Source organism: Nyctereutes procyonoides, unplaced genomic scaffold (genome assembly GCF_905146905.1).
Source record: "Nyctereutes procyonoides isolate TBG_1078 unplaced genomic scaffold, NYPRO_anot_genome, whole genome shotgun sequence".
In the NCBI taxonomy this organism is placed as follows: Eukaryota; Metazoa; Chordata; class Mammalia; order Carnivora; family Canidae; genus Nyctereutes; species Nyctereutes procyonoides.
Window position 1 is genome coordinate 488,341 of NW_026575035.1, and position 27,856 is coordinate 516,196.

The window sequence follows — 27,856 nt, forward strand, 5'->3', positions numbered from 1 at the left end:
TCTGTGCAATCAGGAAAAGTTTCCCAAAATAAAGAACATTTTAACTAAGATTTAAGGAATAAGTAAGATTTGGTATCTGTGTGTGGATGGTGGGAAGACTGCTACGAACAGCATATGCAAAAGGCCTGTGGCAGGATGGACCCATTAGAGATCAAGTCCAACCCTTATAGTTCCCAAGGAAGCAGCAAAGGTTCCGGGTTGATGACGTGGCTGGTCATACTGCGTTAGCAGCACAACAGAGGCTGGAATCCAGGACACTTACCTCCAGCTTTAGTGCCCTTTCCGCTCCATTATGTAGCTCAGCAAATGCAGGGACTACTAGAACACTTTATATAATGACATTTGTCATTTTATGGTCCATGACATATTAGGAACAATACATAATTTTGTCATTTATTTTCATTTAAAAATAACAATGGCCGAAATTTTACTCATGATATACTCTTAATCAACTCTTTATGTATTTACAAGGAATATGCCATAAGGTGTAAATAAACGTACAAGAGAGCACAAAATGGAAAAGAATGAACGCTCACACATTCAGCACGCTGAAGCCATAACAGCATCGTAATGGCCCGGGAGTGTTAACACGGCTTCCTAAGTGGCTAAATTACACCCAGGAGATCCTCGCTCAGCAGTGTAAGCTGTTAGTGCTCTCAGACATTTTGGGAAGTGCATCCATTGCCCCATTCCAAGCTTAATTGCCATAATAAATGTCAATTAAAGCTCCTTTAAGATTTTAAACTGCAAAACTCAAGTGAAACTATTTATGTATGGACTCACATAAGACTTCTGGTACATGAAGTCTCTCCTACAAGAGACAGTGTATTTACACTTACTGTGGGATAGACAGGCTCTAACAGGCACACTCAGCAAAACTTGCATTCACTTCGAAGAGAACGCTATTTTCTCTAGCTATCAACGCATCACTTTTACGTGGCTTATAAACTGTCATATGTTTTCTATGTTAATAGAATTCCGTTCTCCTTCAACAAATGTATACAGAGCACCAACTAGGTGCCGGGACTGGAAATACAGTGGCCTGTAACAAGACAAACGCCCCCTCCCATCCGCATGGCGAGATCCTCCCAGAAGCTACCAGGAAGTCCCTTTCCACCCCTGATTGGATGTCTACACACGATTCCTTGTGACTTGTGCTTATAAGGCTTAAAAGACAATTACTCGTCCAGCGTAAATATAAAACGGGGTCTTTGTTAACTTCTGAATGTGGCAAAGACATTTCTTTATGGCTTATGTAGAGTTAAGTCAGGTGTCGACGAATTCCATTTTAGTTTAAGGAGCCCAAGCTGCCAATTGTTTGATATCATCATCTTCTTCTGTCCTCTTGGAAGATGCTAAAATGTAAAAATGGATTAAAATTAGCAAGTGGTGGCCTTCACACCTGCAGCACAGAAAACAGGTTTGAATACAGGTATTAAATGGCATATGTTTATGAAATAAAAAATAAGTGCTACATGGAATGGGCCTGGCTAGTGGTTTTCGGGAACTATCTGACCGCGGGCGGTTGAGAGGGGCAGCACACCTGCTCGAGATCGATGTGCAGTCGAGGACACGCCCGACGTTCCACCTGGCAATCTATCTGGCTGTGCTGGGAGGGAGGAAGAAGGCACATTTGGAAGTCGGATATTTGTCATCTTCGTATTTAATGCCTCCTGCTCCAATTCTTCAAGTTCTGCCATCAACTCATCCTGAACATAAGAGAAAGAAAGAATTACGGAGTTAACGTTTCAAGAAGTGGGTTTCCTCAAACACAATAATAAGAACATCTGCTACCCAATTGATATGTGAGAACCCGGTGAAATGGAATATTTATTTTAAAGACTAACTCCTTCTTGCAACACTGAGCAATGATTAAAAATGAATATTTTGGGTCGTGCAAATTTGTTGTAGTTAATCTTATAATACTTCAGTAAACAGTTATTCGAGTAATTTGTGATCGCTGAATATATAACCTCTACAGTTTCTAGGAAATTTGCACCTTGCTTGTCATGTTTCCAATGTATCTTTTCTTTTCTACTGTGACAAATTAAGAATCTGTAAAACTTTAATTGGAGCAAATACGTATTTTCAGCTGGGCTGATGTCTATGAAAATAAAACAACAGGTACAGCAAAACCATGAGTGCTGAAAGTAAAAAGAACCAAAGATACTATGGTTTCTCCATTAAAGTACCAAAACCAGTATAAATCATGCTGTGTGGTTGGGTTAAGAAAACTTCAACTCAAGGTAGGTACACTGTACTTCTTTCTTTTAGCTATGGTCTCAGAGAGTCTGGTTTAATCTTCTTCAGAGAGACAAGACCAGTTTGAGATTTTAAGAGCACAAGTCACCTTACGTCAGATATGAGCTCACTACAGAGGTTCAGATCTAACTGACTCCACGAGCTCCCAAGTAGAGTCCAATCCCCCCGAGAGAGGTTGGGAATCAAAACCAAATTTGTCATTATTATAACTCTAGGGCTGTCACTATTAGAAATGACCCAGACACTCTTCTATTCCACCAAGGAGATTCTTTGTTTATTCATTCATTCATCATTGAACAAATTTATTGAGAGCTCACGCATGGTCAGGTATTGAACCCAGTCCTGGGGGTGCAAAGGTGAATCAACAGTCCCTACACTTAAGAAACTCATTATTGAATGTGGGAGAAAGGTACCTAAACAAATCATTATCTTATATTAAAATGAGAGTAACAAAACTTTGGGCCAAGACAGGATATACTTAAGCCAACCACAACATTTAATCAAATCAATTTATATCAGATGTGCAGCACGCTTAATGATTATCTGACCACTGCTAAATCTACCTCAAGAAAAGGAAATAAATCATGAAAGTGTATGTCATTAGGCCACGTGAAATAGCAGGGTCAGTGTAATGTGTGCTTTCTGGTTTTCCACAGGCTATGTGAATACAATGCCTTCAGAATAGATATTCTGATGCCTATTTCTGCTCACAAAACAATTAGAGATAAATATAGTAAGTATAGTAATGGCTGGACACACTATCCTACACTGAACGTGTGCCTGGAATTGCCAAAAGCACTTGATAGTCCTCAATAGCACCGAGAAGATACTGATTATCTTCTTAAGCGAACATGATAGAATAGTCACCTCCTCCATCGTTTACAGACTATCAAACACTTGTTCACTGATAAAATAATTTTTGAATTTAAGAAACTAAAAAAAAAAAAAAAGAATTTAAGAAACTTCAGAGATAAGCTAGCAATCCATTAACTCTCCTTTTATAGATGAGGAAACTAAGGGTCAGAAGAGTGAAGAGACTTACACAAAGTTGAGCAACAAATCGCAGAACCCAGGTGTCCTGGTGAGCCCAGAGCCCTTCCACCATTTTGTCATGCACTCAGGAGATGCTTCTTACCCTAACCGGGGGTAGGCAACATTCTCTGTACAGGGCCACATAGCGACATCGTAGGCCTGCTGGCCACATACAGTCTCTGTTGCACAGCCTTCTTTGCTTCTACTGTTATTGCTCTTACTAACCTGTAACCTCCTTAGCTCAGGCACCGTACAAAGAGACCATGGGAAGGATTTGGCCTCAGGCACCATACAAAGAGACCATGGGAAGGATTTGGCCTAACAGCCAAATTTTCTAACTCCTGGTCTACATCATTTTGGGTGGGAGGGGGAAGAAATATCTTTCTATTTTAATTCCAGTATAATTAAAATACAGTGTGATGTTAGTATCAGGTATAGTGATTCAACAATTCTATACATTACTCAGAGCTCCTCATGATAAATGCAGTCTTAATCCCCTTCACTTGATTCACCTTTCCCCTCACCCGCCTCCCCCCTGGCAACCACCAGTTTGTTCTCTATATTTAAGAGCCTCAGGTTTTTTGGTCTTTTTTTATTTGTTCTGTTTCTTAAACTCCACATGTGATGGTCTGCACCACTTTTAAAAATTGTTGAGGGACACCTGGGTGGCTCAGTGGTTGAGCATCCGCCTTCAGCTCAGGGTGTGATCCCGGGATCCTGGGATCGAGTCCTACATCAAGCTCCCCGCAGGGAGTCTGCTCCTCCCTCGGCCTAGGTCTCTGCCTCTCTCTCTCTCTGTGTCTCTCATGAAAAAATAAATTTTAAAAATCTTAAAAAAAAAGTTCTTGATACTCAATTCTCATTTTCTCTGTTTCCATGGAACCACATCTCAGTAGATATAGCATTTTTAATATCACATAGATGTAGGAAGTCAGATTCTTTCCCATACTAATCAGAGAGCTGGAAACATTTTGAAACATATACTAGTCTTACTTATGTGTGCTTTGAGTAGAACAATTGAAATTCACAGTGCAGACACCACCATTATAATTATAGTCTCTATTATTGGACTGATTAATCTAAATGGAATGTGTGTGTTAATAATGCCACTCTACGTTTATTTTGTTTCATAGCCTGAGTAATAAACAGAGGCACACTAACCTCTAATTTAACAACTACAGAGCATGATATGTCTGTTCCTTGCAGAGTGACACAATCTGCTTTGTTTTGCCCAGATGTGTGAGCGCTGGATTCCTCGTAATGGTGCTATTTAGGCTTCACCCATTAAAAGTCACTAACTCTACATAATCACATACTGCCTTCCCTTAATAGCTGAAAACTTAATTAGGGGTGGTTTGCTAAACCATATTAATCTTTCTTTTAAATCAGGGCTCCCAACACTTCATTTCCCCCCTTAAGAGAAGTGCATCACTAACAAATATCACTTATTCTTTAATGATATTTAAGAAAATATTTAAGAAAACCTGCCTGATACATATGGGAGGAAGCTATCCTTTTCAGCAACCACATCCTCTGTTCTTTACACTGTGATACCTACCTCATCAAAGTCATCGCCAAATCCAACCCGTTGAGAAAAGGCTTCTGAGATTTCTTGGGCAATATCCTGTTGCTCTGTGATCTCTTGCATCAAATCATCTATTTTGTTCAGATCCCTGGGCAATAATACGTTTTTGAAATATTTTAGAATTTTACTTTAAAATTATGAATTTAGATATAATCCCATATGAAAAATGAGTCAATTTAATGTAAACTCTTAGTTATTTCAGTAGGATAACAAAAATCTCTGATGAGAAGATTTACCAACTTTAAAAATAACTTGCATTTCAAGAATACTAATAATCCTGCATATGCACATATATTTTAAATATTTGATAAATAGCCGTTACATTTGGAAGTCACTAGAGACTATGACAATATTTGTAGATGCATTTTGAAATTTTGTCTGGTAGGGCATATGTAAAATTTAATATATGCCACTATGTATCAACTCAGCAGGAAATGATGCCATGGACCCCCAAGGACCATTATGACCAAGATAAACAGCCACTATCTGAGAGCAGTCTTTTAAAGAAGCTGAACTCTGGAACCAGAGATTTTCTAGAACACCTAATGGCTCTGAGCTGCTGACTCCCTGAGGGCTTTCCCATAGCTGCTGATGCCAGGTGGAGAATACAAATGAGAACAGGGTGAGGCCTAGGAAGCCCTCAGAAGAATCAGAACTTTGGCACAGGAATCCAGGTAGCCACAGGCCCACGATGGACAGCTGCTCTGAAGACAGTTTCTAGCACCTGAGCCCCCCACCCCACCTGGACCCTAACCATCAACCTAGGCTGTTCGTTCTGAAGGCCAGGATCTGGACTGCTTCACTACCACCCTGTCTCTGAATCATTCCTCCAACTCTGAAACTAGGGCAAACTGATTGAGTACCAGAGAAGTGACAATTTTCCTCATTTTTAAGTGACCTAAACACCAAAATTGTGATTCCCAGTGGAATAAATATTTTGCAAGTTTCTCAGACTATGGGAAAACCTAAATATTTTTACATTAAAAAAAAGTTTTCTTTTAGCATCCTCCTATCACTCCTTATTTCCAATCATTATATTTATAACAAATATACAAGGAACTTAATTTATGAAAAGGAGTATGAGAAAGGCACAGCTGAAGTTTGGGCCTCAGGTTGAATTTTTCTCAAAAGGAATACAGTGGAATGCGGCTGCTCAGCTACCTGGAGAGAGAGGCTGTGGTTCTGTGCTACAGTCAGCACCTCACTTACAGGACTCTGTGATAAAGTCAGCACCCTGCTTACAGCAACGAGAGAGAATTTTGACTCTGATAATGACTCTAATGATCTTTCTGAAGCTGTCAAATGACAGCTGGTTATCAATGAGTTATCAAGGCAAGAAAATGTCAGCAACGATGGCTTCACTGACCCCTGCATCCACTTTTCCCATCCACAGACACTTCCCTTTATCCCTCAGGCATTCATCGCTCTTGTGCACCTTTGACCCAGACTCACTATCATACCCAATCTCGGGAAAGGATCAGGTCCCGGGCATTGATTTCTCAGGGTGAATATAAAGCAAATTATCAGGAGCCTCACTACCACTATGAATATTGACACTGAGTGCTTACTTCGCGCCAGAAACCATGCGAAGTGCATTGTATCTAGTATCTCATTGACTTTCACAATCACTACACGAGGTAAGTACCATTATTATTTCCAATTTACAGCTAAGGAAATTGAAACAGGGAAAGGCAAAGTAATTTGCTCAAGGACAGTTGGTAATGAAACAGAGATTATAACTCAGAAAATCTGACCTCAAATCTATGCTCATAGCTATTATTCTAAGTCAATGTTTCCCAAACACCTGTTAATATCAGAATCACCTGGGGAAAACTTGGTGCTAAAAACAAAAAGGCCCAATTCCTACCCTTCTTCAAGGAGTCCAAGGAGCCTGGGCATCTGTGTTCTCTTTTGTAGCTTTCCAGGTTTGATAATCAAAGTTTGACAACAACCATTATTCGATAATTCTAACATTCTCACAGATGTTGACATAAAGGCCTTTTAATTTTTTTTAATTTCTTTTTTTTTCTTTTTTTTTTTTTAGATTTATTTGACACACACAGAGCACAGGCAGAGGGTGAGCAGCAGCAGGAGGGGGAGAAGCAGACTCCCCGTTGAGCCTGATTCCAGGACCCTGAGACATTTAGGCTTTTTAAAAACTATAGCGTGGGGGGTGCCTGGGTGGCCTAGTCAGTTAAGCATCTGACTTCAGCTTAGGTTGGGATCTCAGGGTCCTATGATCAAGCCCCACATCGGGCTCCCTGCTCAGCGGGGAGTCTGCTTCTCCCTCTCCCTCTGCTGGTCCCCACCCCCACTTGTACGCTCTCTCACTCTCTCTGAAATAAATAAATAAAATCTTTTTTAAAAATTAAAAAAAATTGGGAACCCTGGGTGGCTCAGCGGTTTGGCGCCTGCCTTTGGCCCAAGGCATGATCCTGGAGTCCCAGGATTGAGTCCCACGTCCAGCTCCCAGCATGGAGCCTGCTTCTTCCTCCTCCCTCTGCCTCTCTCTCTCTCTCTCTATCATAAATAAATAAATCTTAAAAAAAAAAAGATTAAAAAACTGGGATCCCTGAGTGGCTCAGCGGTTTAGCACCTGCCTATGACCCAGGGCGTGATCCTGGAGTCCCAGGGTCGAATCCCACATCAGGCTCCCTGCATGGAGTCTGCTTCTCCCTCTGCCTGTGTCTCTGCCTCTCTCTCTCTCTCTCTGTCTCTCATGAATAAAAAAATAAAATCTTTAAAAAAATTTTAAAAAACTATAGTGTGAATGTATTCACAGGTGGAATGTGAGACAATATTGAGGCAACTGGGAAACATAGAGCGAAATGAGTAACTTCCTTTTCTCATGGTCTTTTTTTTCCTACTCTAACTTCTATTCTTTCTTTGAGGGGGCATTCCATTCCAACATGTCAAAAAACCTTAAATGGGTAACTCCATTCCTGCCAAAGTCACCATATAGTTCCAAAGGCTCTTCTCAACATTGAGGGAATTAATGACTTGGAGGAAGACCAAAGTCACTCACATGTTTTCATGAACTGCTTTCATCGCTTTTGCCGCAAAGCCCATGTTTCTTAACACCTCGGTGTTGGTGTGTGAGTTTTCCAGGGCTTCTCTCTGGAACTCAATGGTGGAAAGTGTGCCATCAATCTGAGCGAGCTGCTTTTCAAACCTCTTCTTCCTCTTTAGTGCCTGTAATGCAGCTAAATAAGGGAGAAGCCACATTTATAAGGAGAAAGACCAAGCCACTAGATCAAGAGACATTTGCTCAACACCAACCATAGACTCAGCATTGCTGATCCCTATAGTTAACGAGGATGCCCAATAAAGCTGAGAAACTAACACTGCCATCTGACCTTTTATATTCCATAAAATATATCTCATAAGTATTTCTGTCAGTATAGGATTTTAGAAAAAGAATAGATAAAAATATGAGTAAAAATCATGCAGTAGAAAAATAAAAACTCTGAAGGAACAAAAAAAAATTTTAATAATTGTCTATTCTAGCCCAATTTCCTTATTTCAAAGACAAGCTAATTGAGATCCAGGGAAGTTATGTGACTTCCTTGAAGGTAAACACTGAGTGGCAGCTGGAACCAAAACCAAGGATGATGAGCTTCATGTCTTGGTATAAAATGATCGATCATGAGATGGTCAGCAAGGTTACATCCAACCATGGGCATCCATGAGCTCAACACTGCCTGAGTCATAGTCAAGGATGATATGACACACTGGTAAGAGAAAAGAGTGTTGCCTTCAGTGAAATATCCAAATACCCTCCCATTAGCTCTTCAGCAAAATAACCTTACCTGCTTTATCCGAAAAATCACAAAACTAACAGGGTCCATTTGACTCTGGCACTCCCCCCCCAAAAAAAAAATACAATATGAGTTTTGATAGGGTATTTAGGGACAGTGCAGGAAAACAGTAGCAGAAGAATGGTAAATAAAGATAATTCAATGGAATTGACAAAACTCAAATAGCTTTATGGTTTCGGAGTGAAGCACATAAATTACAACAACAGATATCTGAGAGAAGTAGAAGTCTCTCTTCAAACTCTGTTTTAGTCAATTTATTCTCGTAAGTCCAAGAGATTTGGTTTACTTATTATACCCCTGTCCAAACCATTCTCTATTTTCTCTCTTGAAATCCCAATATGATGGATGTTGGATTCCTTGGCTCTATCCTTCAATCTATAAATTCATTTCTCTTTTTTTTTTCTATGTTCTGGGATAAATCCTTAAGTTTACATTCTGAATTACTAATTAGTAACTACATGTATTCTATTTTTTGCTCCTTTATTTTTAATTATTTCTAATCATTTTTTAAATTATGTCTTTAAAAAATAAATTATTCAATTTATTTTAAATTCTGTTTTAATTATGTCTCTTCTCTTGAGTTTGGTTGTTTGCTTTGCTTATCTTAACCCTTTCTTGCAATTACCTTTCATCGAAATTCTTCTGTGTTAAAAGTTCATATTTATAAATGAAAGACTAGAATAGTTAGTATAAGTAACTGGGGTTCTTGTAGTTACATAAGTATGTTTTCCCATGAGGTCTCTCTCTTGAAAGGCAAAGCTGCCCAAAGCTGTGTATAAGAAGTGTTTGTGTTATTCCATGGGAGGGAACAAGCAGACAGGCTTAACAAAGAAAGGCTTTATTTTAGGTGTGGAACACCGCTCTCTATCTCCCTGGGGAGCGGTAACCATCTTCCCCTATCCTTCCCTGCCCAGTGTGGAAGTCCAGAATTATCAGGTTCTGCTTGGTTTCCCTCTCCAGGTACAAAATCACAGTTTAAGTCCCTGCTGACTAGCACTTACACTTTATTTAGAAAAGAGCTTGTACTTGTTTAACCTGTCCTTTAGGAAAGAACTAAAACAATTTTTTAAAAATTGTCTGGCACGAAGGCCTTTCTATGATATCACACAATATCATCCTGTAGAGAAGCTCATCACATGAATGACCAGAGCTGTGTCAGGGTTTTCTCCCCAAGATGGAAAGAATGGCCCATTGACCCTCTGGGTTAAGGCTCTACCTGTAGATCCATATGTACTGTTGCATTTATTACACTGTATTATAATTATTTGTAAAACCTCTTCTACCCCACCTTGCCTACACTAGTTGGAAGCCCTTTGAAGAGAAATGTGGTATCCTAGTTTCCTGTTTCCCCAGTCCCAGGCCCAGTTTCTGGCACATAGCCAATAAAATACAAAACAAAAATTAACACTGAGTATTTGTTATATGGCAAACTGGTGCTAAGTGCTTTATGTGAATTATGTCATTAGCTCTCACAAAAACTCCAAGAGTAGACACTATTTTTGGTCTACTTTACAGGAGATGAAATAAATATTAAATAAATAAATCCTATAATTTTGTAAACATAGTATAATGACAGCATGGTATAATAGAAAATGTATGGACTTCAAGGCCAGAGTGTACCTTCCCCCATGATTTAATAGATATGTACTCTTGGGTAAGTCACTTCCCTTGTTTGAGCTTCAGTTTGCTGTTCTGGAAATGGGGATATAATCCCCACAATGCTGGGGGATTGTTTAAGAATCAGAGATAATTTATGGAAAATACCTTATACAGTCCCCATGCAAGGTAGACAATTAACAACTAGATAATATTACTAAAAATAGCAATTTATATAATGTTTATTAATTAATGCAATTGTATATCTTATTTCAGAGACTAATGAGTAACAATTTACCTATTTTTTCATAACTCATAACAGGAACATAATACTAGAAAACATTAGAAAATATTAGAGTTAGGAAACCTTAGGAAGCTAACCTTCAAATACACATCTCCACCCAACATACCCAGAAGTGGAATGTTACAAATGTGACTCCTCCCTATCCTGTTAGGCTGGTTCGGTGTCTATACTTACTTGGAACCTGACTGGTATCCTTTGACCTAAAAGTTATTTTCCTCTTTTTAGAAACACTTTAATGTTCTCTATTTAAAAATACACCATGTTTCCTAGTAAGAATTTATATTAGATTACTTTCTAAAATTCAAAAAATGCAATTTGACTTAAAGGATGAGACTTCAGAGTTACCAGATTTACATTTTAATCCTACCCCTACCAATTAATGACTGTGCATAATAACCTTAGAGTGTGACCTTAACTCTTAAGTGACATTCTCTACTTGGATAATAATAATAATAGTAACAACAATAATATGCAGATGACAATAGACCATTGTATTCTGGAGTCAAGTTGCCTACTTCCAAACCTAGACTCCATCCATTCATAGCTGTGTGACCTTACATAAGGTGGTTATTGGAAAATAAGGATATAACTCACTCAGTGGTTGAGGATTAAATGAAATAACATATGCAAAGTATTTAGTGTGGTGCCTGACACATAGTGAGTGATTACTAAATACTGAGGACCTTCATAATCATCATCATTATCTCCTTCACAGGGCTGTCAGCACCATATGGTGGGAGCCGCATGGTATAATGCCCAACCTTGCAAATGTCTGTTGTTAATAATAATGAGTTCTGGTTTGGACACAATTTTAAGTGCCTATGTTAACATACAGTTTCTGCCCTTCAAATTACATGGGAGGAATTTGAAAATTCACTAAGAGGTGAGATCTCAACTTACACTTTAATTCCCATACCACGAACTACGAATTGGCCTACACCAGAGTCTTAATCTCAGAGGGAGCCAGGCAAGTCATGAAAGTGAAGTGAAGCAGAGAGAGGTTAGGGAGAAAGGCCTTCTTTGTTTTCTCACCTGTGAGAGAGAACAAGACAGAGGAATATTAGTCTACTATAATAAAAAGTAGTACAAGAGTGATAATAAAGGATAGTGGACCCTGGCCCCAGGATCAAGGAGTCAACGGGAAGAAGCAGAACTCTGGCAACCAGGAAAGCATAACCCTGATCTACCAGAAGCAACACCCACTGGGCTCCAGTCCACAACTACCATGCCCAGCCCTCCAGAGGCCCAATAGAAGCAAGAAACCTAGATTGGCATGCAAAGTCTTCCAAATTTAAAATCTGACTTATATTTTTCCAAATCACCTCGTGTGAGCAAACCCAGTGATTTCCGCACCGCTGGATCTGGCCCCAAGACACCTGACACCTCCTGTGACTTCAGTCTGGCACAGTACACTTCTCCCAAACACTAAGACAAGAGGCTTACGTTCCAAGGAGCCAAGAAGGGTATGTGAAGAGTCTCCTTGTGAGCCGGTTCTCACATGAAAGGATGATGCCTCAGGCCCACCATGAATTAAGACAGGCTTTGATTTGGGTTTTTTGTTTTTGTTTTAAGATTTTAATTATTGGGATCCCTGGGTGGCGCAGCGATTTAGCGCCTGCCTTTGGCCCAGGGCGCGATCCTGGAGACCCGGGATCGAATCCCATATCGGGCTCCGGTGCATGGAGCCTGCTTCTCCCTCTGCCTGTGTCTTTGCCTCTCTCTCTCTCTCTCTATCATAAATTAAAAAAAAAAAAAAAAGATTTTAATTATTTATTTGAGAGAGACAGCACGAGCAGGGGGAAGAATGGAGGGAGAGGGAGAAGCAGACTCCCCTTGGAGCAGGGAGCCTGACCACATGAGGCGTGATCCCAGGATCCTAGGATCATGACCTGAGCCGAAAGCAGATGCTTACCCGACTGAGCCACCCAGGCACCTCTTGATTGATTTTGTTTTATAATAAACGATTTGGGAAAGAAATGGCTGCATATTTTCAAAGACATGGAACAAATACTGCAAACTTCACATTGCTCCTGTTTTGGGAGAGAAGGATGTTTTTAAAGCCATGTAATTTAACCTGGGTAGAGGGTGCAATTCAATCTTCAAACTCCTGTCTGTGCTTTTAAGCACCTGGTGAGACCTGGGCAACATTCTGTCTAAAACAAAGCTATCTACTGTTTTGTTTTGCAGTGGAGAAACAGCCAAGGGTTTTGCTTCCGAGCTTCACAGTGATGCCCCCTGGGCAATGGATTCAAAGAACAGTGAGTAGTGCACACTGCTGTAAGGGTCGCATGAAGAGCCCTTACTACAGCTCAGTGAGGATAGGGGCTGAAACTTAAGAATTACTCACTTGAACCAAAATTCCACCAGCCTTAAGCAACTTTACTCCACTACTACATTGCCAGAGGAGGAAGGCTTTCAGTCACCTATTAAAAACAACTATACATGGCAGGAAAAAAAGTTACAGTTTCATTGCTCCTATAATATAAAGGGCATCTTGGTTTTAAAGGTCAATCTGTTTTTCACACACTGAGTATCTAAATGTGTGTATTGTTAATCCATTAGTGGTCCAAAAAAAAAAAAAAGAATCTTTTAGAAACCATCATACCCGGTGACTATCGACAAACCTGTTGGTGAAATATGAAACTGCATTATGACAGCTCTTCCCTCTACCAGGAATGGATGATCTTTAGAAAAGACCTAAAAGATGGGGCCTGGAGGAGAAATCCCAGAGTGCTTCAGGTACATACGTCACACACAATTGATCATGTCGTCCTTTGGTTTTAACTGGGAAGTGTCGTAATCATGTGGTTTTATTTGAGAAACTTTAAGGTAAGCCCTGTTCTTACTCACATACCAATCACTTTGTTAATTAAATAATACCTTCTATTTATGGCACCTTGTTTTAGTTCTTGAAAAACACAATCTGAATAAGCATGATGGTAAGCATTCTACAGACACCATAAAAACAAAATGTTTAAAGTCACAGGTTAGATTGAAAACAGCTGGGATCATACTAGAAAACTGTAAGGTTCATTTGCCCAGCACCACCCCATCGTGAATTTCCCTGGCCATCTTCAGTTTGAAAAAATATATATTCTTATCCATTCATTTCACCCACTCCATGAGTATAGACTGAAGATCTCCCCCACCCCCAGTATTATGTTAGGCACTGCAGGGACAAAGAAATAAGGCTATAATCTCAGAGGATCAAATATGCAATGGGTGTTCAACCACTTATTCATCATTGAACAAGCATTTATTAAGCACCTGCTATCTTCCAGAAACTGTGACCACAGATACTAACAGGTATAAGTCACATTTAAGCAGCAGAGGAGACATATAGAATAACAAGAGACTTGTAGAAGGTAGGGTGGGCGCACACAGGGAATGGACAAGGGATGGTGTCACAGAGACAATGGAGATGAAGCCAGGGTGACAGTCTACACGTATACACAAACAGCAAACACACAGCATAGGAAAGAACACACATGATAAAAGGTGTCACAGGATGGAGTCACCTCCACAACGCAAATCTCCTGCTAGACAAGGTGAAGTTTCTGGCTGAGATATATGAGAAACCAGAAACTATAAACCCCAAAATAGAGCACATCACACCAGCTCACCACACTGGCTGGATCTTATAAGTAACCTTCCTATTTCAGAGGTCTCACCAATATTAAATGTCCTAGAAAGGGTCAAGAGCAAGCTAAAAGAAGACCAGAACATGGCAACGATGTGGTGAATTATACAATGGTGAAGCAGATGCCTGAGAAAACAGTAGAAAGGAAAGAGACTGGAGAAAGTAAGTAAGAGATATCCCAAGGAAAAGGACATTTGGAAGTGGACCGCTGCTGTAAGCAAGCCAGTGACGGTGGACTGAAAATGCAGGAAAAAAAAGAGAAATGGTGATTGATAAAGTATGAAAGATTAGAAAGAGGATAATTAACACCCTACCCCATCTCCGGAAAGATAGGAAATGGACAAAGGAAGTTAAAGTTCATTTCCAACAGAAATCATGCTACTCTCCTTTTTCTGAAAAGCTCACAGCTGCTTTTGGAGATCGAAGCAGTTCTTACCGCCAGGATGTTGCACGAGAGATTATTAAATCTGAGAGCGAAAGGTCATGACCAAAAAGTGCTATCAGCCTTGAGCTGTCGAAAAAGGAAGAACGCTTGCCTAAGACTCATTTTATATATCCACTGAAATTCTTATTTCTTATAATTAATTGCTTCTGAGGTCGATTGCTCTGCAAGTCAAATTAACCTGCTATTGGAACAACATACCAATGTAGTAATTAAAATGTACTTGATATTCTTTGTAAAAACCCAATTAAATGTTTGACTAGGAAGCATATATAACTGAATGGATGAGTTTTTTTTTACCTGCTACCAGTATTATTAGTAACCTCACATGTTGGTAACCTCTATGGGGCTGCTACTGCCTAAAATGCAAGGAAGATAGGATGAATATGAAACCAGCAAATATTAAATAGAAAAAGTCAGAAATATGGGCACCTGGGTGGCTCAGCGGTTTAATGTCTGCTTCGGCCCAGGGCGTGATCCTGGAGACTCGGGATCAAGTCCCTTGTCGAGCTCCCTGCAAGGATCCTGCTTCTCCCTCTGCCTGTGTCTCTGCCTCTCTCTCTCTCTGTGTCTCTCATGAATAAATAAATAAAATCTTAAAAAAAAAAAGTCAGAAATAGTGATTATACTTAACTCTAGGGTAGACATATGTACCTATAAATGTAATTCCATATCGCATGTGTACATATATACATGGTTGTATGTAGCTATATGCATGTATGTACATGTGTTTATACATGTGCATGTATGAATATGTACGTGTATATAAATGTGTGTACATATATGTACAACATAGTTCTTCTATTTTTCTACTTGTAGCAAGGATTCCTTTTCATATGATACACCAACATTTCCTACTATTTTGACTGTGGTTTGCAGCTGCCCCTGAGAACCAACAAACTATACCCCTACAGTGCCCTTTAACTCTCACTGTCTTATGATTCCATGATTATTCCCTTGAGATTCTATGATCAACAAATCTTGAAAAATATATAGATCCTATCCTCAAGCTCCTATCCAATTTCTATTTGAATTTCTTTTTTAAAAAATATTTTATTTATTTATTCATGAGAGACACAGAGCCAAAGGCAGAGACACTGGCAGAGGGAGAAACAGGCTCCTTGCAGGGAGCCCGATGTGGGATTCGATTCAGGAACTCTGGGATCATACTCTGAGCAAAAGGCAGATGCTCAACCACTGAGACACCCAGGCATCCCTCTATTTGAATTTCTTTAAGAGAAGGTTTACCCTGAAATTGGTGATGAATTATTCTTTAACTTTGCAAGTGTAAGTGGGAGAACAATACTCAACAAAGGAAGATAGTTTATATAATAAAAATTTTCAAACTCCTCACAAAAGGGTAAACCAAAGGCTCTTATATATGTGATCTTTAAAATACATGTAAATTGGTTTAACATGATTTTATTTTTTCCTGCTGCAGTTAACAAAGTATAAGTTTTGAGTTAGGATAATATCTTTGTTCAGACTCAAAGGTTATATTGACTTTCACCTACATGTACTAATATGGTCATGGAATTTGCACTGCTCACTGAGAAAGGCCTATTCTATTGACCAATATTACTTCTAAAGCAAATAAGGTATGGATATGTAGCATATAGGACTATGTGAAAGAACCAAAAAGATTCACCAGAAATTCATATTTAAATAGAGAATAAAATGTCAAAAAGTGTTTGTCGAATATCTGGCTGCATGATTTTATTCCTCTAAGTTTATATGTGAGCCAAATGTAAAAGTATACGTCATATTTCATTTAAGCTGGATGGTTGACATTAAATTTTAATTTTTAAATACTTCAGCTTCTGCTGCAAGTATTTCCAACTTTTAACAGAGAATAATCAACTTCTCCTTGCCTGTAATTTTTAAATCACCATTCTTGTTGCTGGCTTTTGAGGGGTGGTTTTGTTTTTGGCATGTAAGTCACTAGGTCGCTAGATGGAGGAAGAGTTGATGGAAGTTGCGCAGATGACAGTCGGGCTTTAGCTAACCCCATCCTCTCACTGGAAATACCCACAAGCGAGAGATACCTGGGAGAAGGGCTTAGCAGTGGGCTCAAAGATTCATTGGTTTGGATTTAGGAGTTCATTGCTTTAAAGCATAAATTTTGGACTAAATCCCAAATATTTCCAATAAGCAATTCTCTATTAAGAACCACTTATTTGAGGTAAGAAATCAAGATCATTGGTATATGAAAGTCAGTTATTCGGGAAATAGATTACTATTTGCTTTATATTTATTCCAGATTCTTGCTGTTTTGTTCCTTCTCCTTCTGTAAGCTTATAAGCCAATTGTGTTTGTTGAACTTCTATCAAAGGATAGTCAAAAAAAAGTAGGAAAAACTAAAATTACCAGTCTGTACTAAAGTTCTAGTCACAGTTTCCTATGGCAAAAGGTTGAGAATGGAATTTTTAAAAATAAATCCTCAATATTACCTACGTCTTTTAAGTACCTGCGATAATTTTGTCCCTTAAAAGTACAAATGGAGGGGTGCCTGGGTGGCTCAGTCAGTTGAGCAATAGATTCTTGATTTTGGCTCAGGTCATGATCTCAGAGTCCTGAGATAAAGCCTATGTTGGGTTACATGCTCAGCAGGGAGTCTGCTTGGGATTCTCTCTCCCTGCCCACCCCACTGTTGTGCGCTCGAGCTCCCCCTCTCTCTCTACAAACAAACAAAAAAAAAAAAAATCAATGAATCTTTTTACAAAAGTACAAATAGATTCACATATATTTAAGTATATAACAAAAAATAAATGCCAACATAAATCATTCTCATCTTTTCCAAAGCTGATTGCCAAAGCAAAGCACTGTAAATTTAAAAAATCTCAGTCTTAGAAATGGCCTTGTATCTCACTGGCTAGACTATCATGCATGTGTCCTGTTTTCTTGAAAACGAAATCTGATCTGAAATTAGTAGTTCTAAATGCTGAGGAACACAGTAATTCTAAGTACATCTGAGGGCAAGCTTACAATAATCTCCTGCTATTGTTTCTCAAAACTGTATAATAAATCATATGACTTTTGCATAATCATGGTATCAATAAATTTTCTACCTTATTGTGGCTAATTCAATTAATTGCAAAATAGTATACATCAAGGAAAATTGTATTCTTCATATAATGTATTTTGCAAAAAAAAAAAAGCTCTATTATCCAGCTTTGTGAAAGTTAAAATGAATAATAATAATAACTGTTACAAAATGTATAATGATGCTCCATATTCATGACGGGGGAAAAAAAAACACCAAAAAACCCTCAATTAGTTACATAGGAAATAGTACCAATTACCCTTCTGGAAGTAGCTACAACACATCAGCAAACTGTCAAAAATCTGTTCCACAGACTTTTTCTAGAATGCTTCTAGAACAGAGACACCCTACACTCTAGTTTCTGAGAAATTAGAAAAGAAGACAATGATAACCAGAAGCCAATATGAGCTCACAAAGATGAAAAATAGCAAACTAATCTCATTGACCTGTTTTCTTTGGGTTACTAGATGCTGACTCAAGGTAAAAAACCATAGGCCACTCAACCAGCCTTCTCACATTATGCACATCAGAATTAACCAGAAAGGCTTGAGTATCACAATCCTAAACTTACCCTAGACTTCTTGAGATAGAATTGCCTGGTGTGGCATTTTAAAAAGCTCTCCATGTGAATCTGGTGAAGCTAATATACTCTCAGTTCATAAATCAGCATTTGGGAATCAGAGGTGTGTGAATATAGTTTGGTTTCAGGAATATAACTCACAAGGTATATTGAAGCATTGTTAGGGAAAAGAGAAAAAGGTGGAGAAATAAGATGATATGGGCTAGAAATGTACATCAGGTATCTTCATAGCTAGATGAATAACTGAACTCATTGAGCACTGATCTGTCAAATTGGTAATCATGCCTTACTCAAATCTTAGATGAAATGTTATTACTGGAATATAAAGGTTATCCTGTAAGGAAGTCTCTAGAGGCATGCCATGAGGCTCTGTCCTTGAGTTCTGTCTTATTCAATGTATTTTAACAAATACTTTGACAGAAAAAAACAAAAACAAAAACAAAAACCACCTGTTGATCAAATTTGTGACTGGTTTGGGCAGCCCGGGTGGCTCAGCAGTTTAGCGCCGCCTTCAGCCCAGGGTGTGATCCTGGAGACCCAGGATCGAGTCCCACCTCAGGCTCCCTGCATGGAGCCTGCTTCTCCCTCTCCCTGTGTCTCTGCCTCTCTCTCTCTCTCTCTCTCTCTCTCTCTCTCTGTCTCTCATAAATAAATAAATAAATAAATAAATAAATAAATAAATAAATAAATAAGTAAATATTGTGACTGGTTCAACAAAAAAGAAATAGCTCATATATAAGACAATGAAATTAGAATTTTAAGATTTAACTGAAAATAAGATGATCGTGAACAGAAATAAATGTAAAATACTGAATGCAAGCCTAACATATTGATTTAAATGGGGAGAGGGTAAATCTGGCTGGGATTCTGCACTCTTTCCAAATCCACTGGGGGAAGGCAACTGACCTGCATCTGAAAAAGCACAAGCAAATTGAGGCCGTATTAACAGAACAAAAGAGATAACAAGCCCGTGGCATTCTGCTGGTCGGGGTACCTAAGTGGGTGAATGAGGGTATAGTATAAGTCTACGAGGATCTCTGCCAGGGCTGAGAGAGGGAAGGGAGGTAGTAGGAAAGTGAGAAATTTTAACACCGCAGCTTAAGTGAGTAGGCTCCCAGGGCCCATTCAGATATCTTAGGTTTCCCCACCAGGGGTGAAAGCCCAGGGGGAGCTTCTGAGGTGGGGCAGAGAAACCGAGGGTGAAAACTGAAGAAGGGTCACATTTCCATTGATGTATGTTTTTCAGAAGAAAGAAGAGTAGTTGAATGAAGAACAAGACCTGACTCGCATATGGGTCCTTAATGCCCCAGGAATAAAACTCTTTCTTTTCTCTGGCCCTAGAATACACGGAGTACAGTACAAAATTATCAGATAATTAAGGCACCTGGATGGCTCAGTTGGTTAAGTGTCTACCTTTGGCTCAGGTCACCATCCCAGAGTCCCTGGATACAGCCCCATATCTGCTTCTCCCTCTCCCTCTGCTCCTCTCCCTGCGCCTGCTTTCAATCGCTCTCTCTCTCTCTCTCTCTCTCTCTCTCTCTCAAATACATAAAATCTTTTAAAAAATCAGATAATCAAAGGCAAGCAAAATACTTTATCGTGATGCTTGGTTTTAACTTGAATTCTGGAGAACTCTGAGACTCTTCAGGACTATGGAGTCACAGTACCAGGTGGACTTCCCTCAAGAAAACTAATACAGGGTAGCTAATGGGCGTCCGTCAGAAGCTTCAGGAATGTTTCTTCAGCAGGAAACAGAAGGGAGGTGGGTGGATATTTCTCCTCTGAGTCTCTGATTAGTAGAGGAGGAAGGAAGCAACAACAGGAATGGTGAGGGTAGAAGATGGAGTAGAGGTTTCTAGTTTAGCAGCTCATGGAATACTACCTGCCTCCTCAGTTCCCAAGCTGTAGTGGGCATCGGAATCACGGAGTTATCTCTTCAAAGTTCAGAGTTCTGGACCCCGGACTCCACCTACTGTATTAGAACGTTGAGGGGGGTCCTTGTGAGGGTACATTTAAACAAACATCTTCAAGGAATTCTGATGGGGGTGACCTGAGGGCCTCGTTTTGGGAAACTCTCTTAAGAAAGGAGGTCACCAAGTGAGTGATACCTCCCAAGAGACTTCCTGTCCATCAGGGCCCTGCATTCTGCATCAGTCTCATGTCACCTGAGCCATGCATGCCTGTGCCCTCACTACTTGGGCAACAAAGCTGATACACAGCTGACACAGAGGCATTCTTTTTATACAGAAGTCCGTCTGGTCGTCTGTGTCTGAGACTGCAGAATTCAGCTCCATGACAACCATAATAAAAAGCAAACTGAAGAGGAACCAAGGAGGTTCGTACATGAGGCTAAGCCAATGGGGGCGTGCACACACCCCAACTCCAAGGAACATCAAAGTCTGCATCACGACTCTGAAAGCAAATTCGGCCTTGCCAAGAAATAGCCCGGGCTTCAAAGAGAGCTGGCTTACTCCAAATAAAAGACCCTGCCCTAAGATCTCACTCATCAGATACCTGATGGAGGAGCAAAAGGGCCTCAGCTGCCAGGTTTCACTGGAATCATGTGTAAAGATACTGAAGAGGGGTTGTGACCGAATTCGCTCCTTCTTGGTCTTAACCTTTCGTCCCTATCAGCCCATTGCCCACGGCCTGAGGCCTGTGGATAACCCAGACTGGAGCCATCCCTCTCCACATAATTACATATTTGAAGTCCCTGCTCAGCCTAGGAAAAGGTAAGCAACAGAGGCACCTCGGGTGCAAATTTAAGAGGTAATCACTCTCAGGGGCACACAAGTGTGTGCCAGGGGTCTCTCTTACCCCCCACTAGACCAGGCCCTGGGAAGCAAACCTTAGCACAGTAGGGGGGTAACTGAGAGGTGACTGAGGGGGTTCAGGTCCGCAGAACAGGGGACACAGAAAAATGACTGCGGTCCTCAAGTATGTGAAAGGCCTTCACGTGTGACAGATGGAATAGATTTATTCCTCTTTTTTTAAAGATTTTGTTTATTTATTCATGAGAGACACAGAGACACAGGCAGAGACACAAGCAGAGGGAGAAGCAGGCTCCCTGTGTGCGGAGCCTGATGCAGGACTCGATCCCAGGGCCCCGGGATCACGCCCTGAGCCAAAGGCAGACACTCAACTACTGAGCCACCCAGGTGCCCCTGGAGTAGATTTATTCTATGTTATTCCTGAAGACAAAATTTGGACCAGTAGGTGGAACTTAGTAGGAAGCCAATTTCAGCTGGGGAAAAAAAATACTGTTATCACGAGGGCTGACATTTATAGAGCACTGAATTAAGGGCTTTATACAATAATGTCATTAATCCTCATAACTCTGAGGACTAATCTTCTCCTTGCCATGACGCAGATGAGGAAACGGAGAACTAGGCAGGCCTAGGAAATGGTCTAGAGCCACACTGTGTCTAAGTGGCAGGGCGGGGCTAGGAATCGAACCCAAAGTTGTCTGCTTTGAAGCCAAGGCTCCTGACTGCAACACTAAGTTATTGTCTATCAAATGTGTAAAAACTGGATCAGGACCTTATATTTAAGCAAAACAAAACCTGTGGCCATCTCTTGGTGATTATTTTTTAATAATTAAAAAGAGATTATTTTTAAAAAGACCTCAAAAGGGAGGTTGGAATAGTGACCACTAAAGTGTTCCACCAATCTAGTGTGGCAGGAGGGGTTTGCAGTACGCTGGGATACCGATCCCTTCAGCTCCTGAGGGATCCTGGGGCACCAAGAGTCCCCAAGCTGCTTGTCCCTGGTTATCCCAGAAAAGCACACAAATATTATCAGTGCCATAGAGGCCATGATGTGAGAAAAGGTTAGGAAGCACTTCCAAGACCTAAGGACCACATATTCCTAACTCATTAACATTACTATGGATTTAAGCTCCTCATCCTTAAGCTCCCCCCCACCACCACCACCACAGGGAAGAATCACGGGTGGGGGGGCTTTTTTTTTAGATGGATTGATTGATGACAGAGAGAAAGAGAGAGAGAAAGCACAGGCTCAAGCGGGATGAACAGCTGGGGAAGGAGGGGGAGAAAGAATCTGAAGTTGACTCCACACTGAGCCCCAAGGCGGGGCTGGATCCATGACCCCAAGATCCTGGCCTGAGTGGAAATCAAGAGTCAGGAGCTTAACAGAGTGAGCCACCCAAGCTCCCCCTGGGGGCACTTTAAAAAAAAATATTGATGCCTGAGCCCCATCCCAGTCAATTATATCAGAATCTAAGGGGTGAGACCCAGGCATCAGGGTGACTTAATATACAGCCAGGATTGAAAACTGCTCTCAAGGTCGGCTCTCAGGGTGGGCCTGAGTGGCTCAGTTGGTTAAGCACCTGCTGGCTCAGGGCATGATCCTGGGGTCCTGGGATCAAGCCCCCATCAGAGACCCCTGCTCAACAGGAAGCCTGCTTCTCCCTCCCCCTCTGCCTCTCCCCCATTTGTGCTCTGCACACTCTCTCACAAAATAAATAAAATCTTTTTTAAAAATTAAAAAATCAAAACTGCTCCTGATGACAGTGCTCAAAAGAAAAAAAATTAGTAGTCTGTAAAAAGTCTGCTTTTCCACAAAGCAGATTACCATTTGTAAAGCAGGGGTACTCTACATAAACTGCATTAAAGAATTTCTGACCTCCAATGGTTTGTTTTTTGTTTTTTTTTTTTCATTTTTTAAATGGGACTGCTAGAAATTTTTTATTATTAGTTTCAGAGGTAGAATTTAGTGATTCACCAGCTGCATGTAATCCCCACTGCTCATTCCAACAAGTGCCCTCCTTAATGCCCATCACCCGGTTACCCCATGCCCCCACCCAACTTCCAAAACTTTTAACCAAATTATAAATCTTGTTCCAAGGGTTAATCATTCAGATCAACAGGGTCCTGAATACCATGGGTGTGAAGAAACCTCCCCCCTTGTAAGTAGGGCCAGCCCTAATCCAGAGGCAGCCCATCCAGGCGCCTTCCTGAAATTTTAGCAACTAAAAGCATTCTGTTCACAATAAGAAAACCATTTCCCCCCACACCCTGATTGGAATGTCCCTGAATAGGTTCATGTAGACCCTCTGTGAAATCAACCTGGATGCCATGCGACTCCCGCGGTTCTTTTGCCTTTAGGCGGTTTCTTTCCTTTTGCCTTTAAAAGATCCCTGTAATTGCTAATCAGGGCTCTTTTCCTCCTGGGGGGGGGCGGGAGAGCCCGTTTGCACAAACGTTCAATAAACCCTCTTGCTGATTGCATCTGCCTGTCTGGGGTCTGAGTCTCTGGGGCGTCCACCGGGACACGTTGGCACCCGTGAGCCAGGGTCCAACAGGTGTTGCCCAACCAATTTGGTAATGAACACTCAGGTTCTTTTTGGGAAATTAAGGTAACTACCAAAGAAGGTTGAAGTGAGAAGAATTAGCGACGCCTGCACAATTTAGTATGAGATACAGTAAGAACAAGTTTCAGACTAAATTCTGCATAAACAAACATACTCTGGCAAGCAAAAACAATGAAGCCTGACTCAATGTCCCCTTAGGGGCTCCAATATACCCCATATGAGAAGCTCACTAAAGGGACGCCTGGGTGGCTCAGGGATTGAATATCTGCCTTCAGCTCAGGGCCTGATCCCAGGGTCCTGGGATCAAGCCCCACATCAGGCTCCCCACCAGGGAGCCTGCTTCTCGCTCTGCCTGTGTATCTCTCATAAATAAGTAAGTAAGTCTCACTGAAGGCAGTGACATGCCCTGGTAGGGTGCTGTGCTCCGTGCGAGGTGCACTCTTGTCAAAAATATACCTGAACCAAGAACCAGACACGGTGTTCATCTGCGATCGAGCCTCAAGTACCATTTTAATGTAAAATTAGTTATACATCTAGTAGATTCTTATCATTTGTTCTTACAATGGGAAGCAAGGAAGTGTCTCCAGACTAGTTTAGCCAACCCACGTATTTAGAATATCTATAATTTCACCACTGAGATTTCATTTCTAACACCATGCTAATTTAAAAGTTACTTGCTTTACCAATAAAACTCAGTTTTGACATTCAGAAGGCTGCCAAAGCTTCTGTTGTTGTGGAGAAATAGATTACCGCAGAATTTGTAGTGTCCAGGAGTTCGGCCCTTGTTTTTTTCTTTCTTTTTTTTTAACATATTTTTTTATGATTTTATTTATTTATTCATGAGAGACACAGAGAGGAAGAGAGGCAGAGACAGAGGCAGAGGGAGAAGCAGGCTCCATGCAGGGAACGGCCCTTTCTGATACAAGGTTAACTGGCCATTCAACCTCCTATTCTTGGCAGCAAGCTAGCTGACCAATCATGTCTAGAAGTAGAACTTTAACTGCATGTACATAATGTCACTCAGATTATAAAGTACAACCCTTATAGCACAATATACAGCCCTGTGTAAAATACAGCCTTGTATAAACAAGGCCCATTTTGTACTAACTATATTGGGCTTGATTACACCATGTATGTGAAAATATTTCTTAGTAGCTAATGGAAAACAGAAACTACATTATATGATCTATTTGAAAAAATGCTGATATTGACAGGTCTTCTAATATGTGGGTCTGGGATTAAATTCTTTCCATAGTTTAGAGTACAGATGAACTCATGCTAACTAGCCTATTTCCGCTCCCACAACCACTGTTAGAACCAGGCCTGGGCTAAAACCTGTGAAGTTCCCAAGGATAAATGATAAAGAGTAAGTGGCTTTTTCTAACCCCCATTAGTTATTTGCACATGATACACGCATCTGTAACTTCCCTGACTTAAGGAAGTTAGATTGATGCTCTTAATTAACGTTGTCTTTAATTCTGTGGGAGGATCTTAATAAAGCCATTTGCAATATACTTTAATGCATTACCAGTTGGAGACCATTTCTGGGAAAAAAAAATCAATAAAATGTAGATTACCTTACATTTTTGTCTTCTGAAAGCAAATCTACATTTTCACCACTTCCTAGGAGCAGATGTTCAATTTTTAAGATTTTTTTACACCAGTATTTACTGAGCAACCACTGTAGATAAAACAATATACAGACCCAAAAGAGTGACAGAGACATCCCTTGACAGGCATCAAGCAAATTTCAGAGTGCCTATCAAACTGAAGAGGGGGGAAAAAAAAAACTGAAGAGGAAGAGCAGAGAAAAAGACCTGCCAATGACTTTTTAGCAAGCCATAATGGCATAGTAGCTCTTTGGCAATTGCCATTAAATCGCTTCCCAAAATGTTTTCAGACAGAAAGTAAAAACAGAAACCAGTATTTAAAACAGGCCAGGATATAGGAGCCCAGCAGCAGCAGAGAAAAATGAAACTTAGCCTTTTTACTGTTGGTAGTTAAGTGGACGCCAATGTATCAGGCACATTTTTATGGGAAGCAGCAGGGTTTTCAAGGTCAACTCCAGAAGACATTACTCCTTTCCTGCATTAAACAATGGCAGCATCATTTGGGGCTGAGTAAATCTCCCCAAGCCTTTGTTATGACTGAAGAAGCCTGACTTGTGGATGCAAGTTCAGGGTTAGGCGGTGGGCAGAGTTCTGTTACTGCCGCTCCTATTTCTGAGTCCGCCACTGCAAAAGCACTTTTCTTTCTGGTGTTACAAGACCAAATCATTTCAACTTCTCCCTGGGTTTTTTTATACGTGTCACTGTGCTGTTCAGACCTACTCTCTATAAAGAGCGCAGGACGCTGAAGAAACCAATTAACTCTGGAAAGCAACAAAGGGTTCAAGGTGCGACAGGAGCACCAAGTGTCATTACTGGTTCAAAGTCCCTCGTGTGGTAAAAACCAGTGAGAGGAAATATAATATTTAGTTCCTCGACTATTTTTTAAAAATAATAACCTCAACAGCAGAACCGCCAACGAAACTCTTCAATGGCTTAGGAGCAAGGTAAAACCAGAACATACTAGAATATACCCCGCTAGAGATTTCTATGCAGGTTAAAACGTGTGATCCAATATATATAAACACACAACAGAAAACTTGATATCTGAGGTCAGCAGGGCTGGGCTAAGGTCAGGCAAGACAGGAGTAAAATTTAAGAGGGGAGGCAAAAAAAAAAAAAAAGTCAGGAATCAAGATAAATAATATTTTAATGCAACATCTTTTAAGTTCAAAATTCACAATGGACAAAATAACACATTAAAAAAAAAAGTCAAATAAAAGAAGTGCCTTGTAGAACGACGTAAGGGCCAGAGGCAAAAAAAAAAAAAAAAAAAAAAAAGAAAAAAAATCAATAATACCAATTCTTGGATCCCTGGGTGGCTCAGCGGTTTGGCACCTGCCTTAGGCCCAGGGGGTGACCCAGGATCGAGTCCCACGTCGGGCTCCTGCGTGGGGCCTGCTTCTCCCTCTGCCTGTGTCTCTGCCTCTCTCTCGCTTTCTCTATCATGAATAAATAAAATCTTAAATAATAATAATAATACCAATTCTTTTTTTCTTTTTTCTTTTTTTTACATGTAGATATTTTGTTCATCACCGGTCTTTTTCTATTAATTCTGAGCTTTTCAAAGCGTGTTCTTTACTGGGCCTCCCTAACAGCCTGCCCTCCAGGGTTGTGCCTCCTGAGCTGGGGGGTCAACAGCAGCTCCTGGAAAGGCCGCGGGGGCAGGTGCGGCCTCCCGGGCGGGTCCCCCGGGACCGGGCTTGCAGGCGGGGTGCGGGTGGGGGTGGGGGTGCGGGTGCGGGTGGGGGTGCGGGTCCCGCCTGCGCCGGCCCCCGGGCCTACCTCGCGGATTCCGCGTGCCGTGCTTCTTGGCCAGGGTGAGCTCCCTCTGCACGCGAGCCTCCAGGTACTCCTGCTTCTTGCTCAGCATGTCCTCGGTCTCCCGAAGTCGGGCCAGGGCCTCCTGCGGGCTGGGGGCGGCCCGGCCCTTCGAAGAGCGCCCGGCTCCGAAGAACTTGCCCAGCTTGCTCATGGCCGCGGCTGCGGGGGGCGAGCGGCGCCGGCCTCGGGAGCGCCCCCACCCCGCGGACCCGGCCGCGACGCCGCGCTCCGGTCTCGGGCCCAGCGCCCACGGGCAGCGCTCCCGGGCGGGCGAGTCGTCGGGGCAGGTGACACACGCCCCTGGGCAGTTCCCGGCGGCCGGGCCCGCCCCGCGGGGCGGCGGGGGCGGAGCGGGCCGGGCGGGGCGGAGGGGGCGGAGGGGGCGGAGGGGGCGGGCCGCGCGCGCCACCGCCACCCGAGGGGCGCGGGTAGGCGGTGGGGGGGGGGGGGGCGGTCCGGGTGGCCCAGCGGTTTGGCGCCGCCTTCAGCCCCGGGCGTGACCCTGGGTCCTCGGGATCGAGTCCCACGTCGGGCTCCTGCGTGGAGCCTGCACCTGCCTCTCTCTCTCTCTCTGTCTATGTCTCATGAGTAAATAAATAAAATCTTAAAAAAAAAAAAAAAAAAAAAGGGGCAGCCCGGGTGGCTCAGCGGTTGAGCGTCTGCCTTTGGCTCGGGGCATGATCCTGGCGTCCCGGGAGTCCCGGGATCAAGTCCCATGTCAGGCTCCCTGCAACGAGCCTGCTTCTCCCCCTGTCTCTCTCTCTCTCTCTCCCTCTCTCTCTCTCTCTCTC

At 41.6% G+C, this 27,856-nt stretch overlaps 1 protein-coding gene across 1 annotated transcript; it reads right to left on the reverse strand.

Annotated features, from left to right (window-relative positions):
* Nucleotides 1–367: 367 nt before the first annotated feature.
* Nucleotides 368–27,374, reverse strand: CHMP4C (charged multivesicular body protein 4C). The gene is made up of 5 exons (XM_055318227.1): nucleotides 27,027–27,374; nucleotides 7,905–8,082; nucleotides 4,853–4,967; nucleotides 1,544–1,709; nucleotides 368–1,355 (listed from the first exon to the last, which is right to left on the reverse strand). The coding sequence occupies exons 1-5, from the start codon at nucleotides 27,214–27,216 to the stop codon at nucleotides 1,294–1,296; spliced, it is 711 nt and encodes a 236-aa protein (XP_055174202.1). The 5' UTR covers nucleotides 27,217–27,374; the 3' UTR covers nucleotides 368–1,293.
* Between the last annotated feature and the right edge of the window lie 482 nt (nucleotides 27,375–27,856).

Excerpts from the sequence above, each read along its gene's own strand:
- CHMP4C (XM_055318227.1), bottom strand. The coding sequence starts at position 27,216 with ATGAGCAAGCTGGGCAAGTTCTTCGGAGCCGGGCGCTCTTCGAAGGGC. Across the intron at positions 4,968-7,904 it reads AAAGCAGTTCATGAAAACAT|GGATCTGAACAAAATAGATG; the intron begins GTGAGTGACTTT and ends ATTATTGCCCAG. Across the intron at positions 1,356-1,543 it reads TGCACATCGATCTCGAGCAG|CATCTTCCAAGAGGACAGAA; the intron begins GTGTGCTGCCCC and ends TTTACATTTTAG.